The sequence below is a fragment of the Anopheles aquasalis genome, chromosome 2, assembly GCF_943734665.1.
Source record: "Anopheles aquasalis chromosome 2, idAnoAquaMG_Q_19, whole genome shotgun sequence".
Classification (NCBI taxonomy): domain Eukaryota; kingdom Metazoa; phylum Arthropoda; class Insecta; order Diptera; family Culicidae; genus Anopheles; species Anopheles aquasalis.
Window position 1 is genome coordinate 30450001 of NC_064877.1, and position 5000 is coordinate 30455000.

Genomic DNA, 5000 nt, shown 5'->3' on the forward strand with positions numbered 1-5000 from the left:
GGCCAACGGAAGAGGGTGCATGGTCATAATTAATATTTCTGCATTTTATCGCCCTAGCAAACCGTAGCTCCTGCTCTATGGGCTTCCCATGAACCCCAGGTCTGTTTCGTTCTCATACGAGAAACGAGTATAAAAGCTCGCCCATTCAGTCAATATGGCAGTCAAAGCAGTTTGCCCGTGAGCTTCACAAAGTACAAACAGAGCAAAACCCTTATTCGCCCGCTAAAAATGGCTTTCAAGCTTGCTGCCGCCGTTATCCTGTTGCTCGTTGCCGTTGGTAGGTCCACCAGAGAGAGAGAGAGAGAGGGTCCTCTTCCTCCTGTTGCAGAACGGTCCTTTGAGCCGGTCGCGCCACATGAGGTCGTAAGTTCGGATATCCATAAGTAATGTGTTCTTGCTCCCAACCAAACCGAACCCAACCTGAAACAGCCATCAACGGAGCCCCCCAGTTGGACCAGCTGCCGGGAGGTATGACCCCACCGTCGGTCGGTGAGATGCCGGTTGGTGGTGCCGGTGGTAACCAGACGAATCCCGGCGATATGACCAACAATCTGAACACGACGGTGCCCGAGAACCCGATGGGTGGAGTTGGTGGTGCCGAGAACGCTACCATGCCGTCCAACATTGGCGGTGGCATCCCGAACAGAATCAGCAACAGGATCCAGAACAGCCGCAACCGAATCAACGGACATTAGGGAACCCCCTGGATCGCGACACTTGAGTTGAGATGAGTTGGAAATGAAATAAATGCAATCTGGTCAAACACGTAACGCGTACGGAATGACATTTCCTGACGAACTGTTTTCTTCCGTTGATTCCGATGTTAACTTCCAAAGAGGACATCAAGCTGTACTCCTGCTTGTGCAAATCATCATTCTGTTCTGTTCTGAGGTAATTAGAATTTCATTTAGGTGAAATTCCGATTGACTACCGCCTCCCCAGTGATCCTTTCGGTGCGATTAGAAACCACTAAGAGCATGAAACGACTCCAGCGCATTCCATTCCACATAATTCCTGGTATAGCGTTGGTATGGGTTCGTTTAAAATTCATACCCATCGGTGCACACATACACGACACAGAGCACACCCATAAACATATCAGGGAGCGGGACAAGTTGTGCACGTTTAATGTGACAACAAAATTGAATTCCCAGCCAGCCATCCAGCCACCGAGCGCTGACAACATTCTGAACGTGAAACGACAACGGAATATCCTAGCCACTCTCTCGATGTACGTGTATGTGTGGTCTCTCGTGCGTCGCGTACGTGTGCTACACAGGGATGAGTTTTCCCGGGAAGAACTAAAGGGCCCCGGCCCGGCGAGTTTAGTGGAATTTTGGTCGTTAGCTGCCAACCAACCAACCAAGGTTTGCGTTCATCTGCGCCTCTGTCAACTCCCGAAATGGCGGCGACAATTTTCCGATGCTGATCCTTTGTGGGTGTCTCAGCTCCAACCAACCGACGACGCACGATCTGCACGCATGTACTAAAGACACTTTGCTAAACAATTTTAAACATCGCGGAATGGCGCACTTCGACGAGCTTGTTGTCGTCGTCGTGGTCGCGGTCGTCGACGTGAAATTTGACGTCGAATTGGCGGTCGACCTGGACCGGAGATAAAGCGGATGCAGAAGCGGATGTGAAGCTTTTTTTTCCGCATTGTTGTTACCGCCCCCTGGTTGCGCTGAAACTGGATCGTTGTTCGTTGGACGAGGCGTTGTCGCTAGGCCGACTTCACGTGCCATGTCAGGCCGCATGCGAAAGGTCTATCCAGTAATTTGATTTGAGTGCCACCGGTGAACACCGGAGGGCTACCGTGAATGAGGTTCTACCCGGTGTCGCTTTGATGTCACATCAGTACCGTTCCCGGTAAGTGGCTGGTAAAATCAAACTACGGTCAAATAAGAGCCCTATGCGTGTACGTCGGAAGTAAGAAACAGAAGGGCTCGACGGCGGGTTGGTAGTAATTCGATTCCAAATTGTCCATCACGACGACGGACGACGGACGATGGACGACTGACTGTCAAATTGCATCGCATGACGGTCACTGGTTGAAGGTAGGTTGTTTGCTGCAGCCCTGAGTTGGTGCCAGCGCGATGCGTATAAAGGCGGCACTGATATGCGGTCCGGAATCAGTGCATCAGCAGCGTTTATCAAGCGGAGTTTGTGTGTGGCTTTTCTGATAGCAAATCAAGTGTTCGTCATTATAGATCAGAGAGCTGTGGCGTGTGTTCGCGGTTATTGTTCTGCTGCAATCGTTGTTTGAATTGTTTCTTCAAAAGCACCAGCAAGGGTTAGTTTTTGGTTGCTTTTGATAGATCTTTCCGATGGTATTCTTATCTCAAAACCAAATGTAACTTATTTAAGCATTTTTGGACGTTTGTCTTACAATCTACTTAATCGATTGCACACATTGTGGAACGTCGAAAAAGAGTCAGCAAGCAAGTGACAAACCATAATGGTTCTGTCGACGTACCCAAGCAAGTCTTCCATTTGTTTGCTCCAGAAATCTGGCTCCGGAGAAAGAAAAAATAATGCTGCCTTTGCATTCCCGGCCAGGAGGAACATACCCTCCAGGGACCTTTCTCTCTCTCTCGCCCGGGAGGGACAACAAATGTCGAATGCTCTAGTGCCGGAAGCGTGTGCCACAATACCGGCCTCTGGCGATGCTGCTGCTGCTTCAAAACAGGATCCCTACCGTGTGGGTTGGTCTGAAGGTCCCTGAAAAAAGCCAAACCTACCGCTGCTACTGCTGGCACAAACATGGCTGCACCGGCACCAGAAAGGATGTGTGCTAGGATATGTGTATGTGTGTTTTCTTCTGCTTGAGAAAACGTTTTTTCCGATTTTCCACCATTCTCCATCGTCGTCGTACTATGCAGATTGGCAACCGGTTTCGGCCCGAATGCGGTCCCCTCGAGTGGTCGTGGTTTGCGGGGCGATTCAATGCGAAGCTGGGGGTTTGCTGCGAAGCCTTCACGACCCTCGCCCCCATAATTGATTGCTGATTCTTCGAGTGATTTACATGTGCTTACTCATGTAGCCGATTCCAAGCACTCGGAGCAGGGTGTTTGTTGGTTTCCGGACGGGCCTGGGTTTGTGTGCGGCACCCCGTTCCGTTGCCTTGAGGCATAAATAATCCATAGAACGCATTACGCGATTAGCTAGTCAGCCGGCAAGCCGGTATCAGCATCCGTCGGCAGCCACCCAACGCTGATAACTTTCGATTGGTATTTTATTCATGCGAGTCTCGCCAGCAGCACCATCAATCCGGCAACGAGCAGCAGCACCAGCAGCAGCGGCAGCAGAAGCGAACGATCTCTAACTTGATCGATTCGCACCATCGATTGCCATTGATTGCGACCGTGGACCGGTGGTTGATTGGGCGTATAATTCTTCATGCCGGCCCTTCTGCCCTTAAATCGACCATTTTGGTTCTTAACACCGGTTCGCTTCCGTTCCGTACGGTTCGTTTCGATTTGTTTCAATTATATGCGTAGATGCGTCCTCTTCTTCCGTTCTAAGGGCATCCATTCTATGCGTCCCACAAAGGACCAACCTTACTAACTGTTACTAATCCAACAGGAGCACCATTACCATAGTTTGCTTCCTTGAGGATCTTGAGACAAATATGTTTGCCACTTCAAACCATCTCGACGTACTCCTCTCAAAAGTGCTTCGCTTCGGCCTCAGTTGCGAGCCAGTTGTTTACGAGACTCGCTGTTAGTGTGTCTTTGGGCTAAAATGTTGAAGACTCTCTCTCTCTCTCACCGTCTATCTCTTCCTATCGCGGCACGGAAAGTAGACAAACAGGCTCGCCAAGGACCACACCGGAGGCGGAATCGATCGGCGGCTGCGGCAACAACGACGTCAAACAAACGGCGCAAGAACCTCGCCAACGAATTCTTGAGATTCATGTGGCTCCAAATACCGATCCCACCGTCCTCCCTCGACGTTTTGTACGTCTTCCCCCCCGGGGGTTCCGGAACGGCCAAAGTTGGCCTGTTGGGCTGCGATGTCGGCGAGAAATTTGCGAATCCGCGGTCCGGGATGAAATTGATATCCGCTTCCTTTTATCATATTTTCGGTCGCCCACTCCAGGGATAATGTCGAGACCGCGGAACGCGTTCACGGTCGAAAAGTGTAGCCATAATTTTGGGTGTTCTTCCTGCCTGTCCCTTCTTTTCTTTCGTGCTATGCAAACGAACGGCGAGCGCGTTATTCCCTTTAGGAGTACCGAATGCAGCTTCCAATGTTTTTTCGGTCGGTCGGTGAATCGTGCGTAATTCGATATGCACATCATAATAAGACCATGGGCACAGGGCCAACGAACGAAGCCTTCTCTACGGAAAAGAATCTACGAAGCATCACATCCAATCACGTGCATCAGTTGACTTGGAAAGCTGCGTTCGTGTGGCTTGTTTTGCCAGCAAATTAACAATCGTGTTTAAGGGAAATTAAAGAGCCGAGAAAGAGTCCGCAGTCAATCCGCACGAAAACCTTTCCTTCCCTCTAATGACCTGGTCCGGAGCACGTGACCAAAAGCGTTCACGCTTCAACGGAAACCACAGTGTAGGATGGCGATCGATTAGACCCCACCGGCGCATCAAAAGTGAACGTGTGTGTTGGTTGAAAAAGTATTGCAAAGGGCAGTGATTTGTTTGTGAAAAGAAGCAAAGCAAAAAAAAAACAGTCATTTTCTATCGGCAAGAAATGGGAACGAAAAATCGAAAGGAAGCCGAACCCAAATGAAACGTTGGTTACGCGAAAGTGAAGACGCTGCAGACCGTCGTCAGCCGTCGTCTGTCCACTAATGACACGCTAGCACCCACCTCCCCCGCCCCCCTAATTCGCCACCGACGTTTGCACGTTTTCCTCGGAGACATTTTCCGCTCGGCCAACGCTTGGCGCCGCTAGCACTAAATCAGTGGCTCACGGCGTGAAGGAAAGCGAACGAAAAGCGAGTAAAGACCGTCGGCCCCCGGAGGGGAGCGATCTAC

The 5000-nt window shown here is 50.5% G+C and overlaps 2 protein-coding genes across 2 annotated transcripts in view; both read left to right on the forward strand.

The window, feature by feature from the left end:
- Positions 1–228: 228 nt before the first annotated feature.
- LOC126570026 (uncharacterized) lies at positions 229–695 on the forward strand. The gene is made up of 2 exons (XM_050227475.1): positions 229–277; positions 430–695. The coding sequence occupies exons 1-2, from the start codon at positions 229–231 to the stop codon at positions 693–695; spliced, it is 315 nt and encodes a 104-aa protein (XP_050083432.1).
- Positions 696–2147: 1452 nt separating this feature from the next.
- The window catches only part of LOC126569124 (general odorant-binding protein 84a), a 3746-nt gene continuing 893 nt past the window's right edge, over positions 2148–5000 (forward strand). The window contains exon 1 of the mRNA XM_050226011.1: positions 2148–2293. The gene's annotated coding sequence lies outside the window, so the exon portion shown is untranslated. The remainder of the gene's footprint in view (positions 2294–5000) is intronic.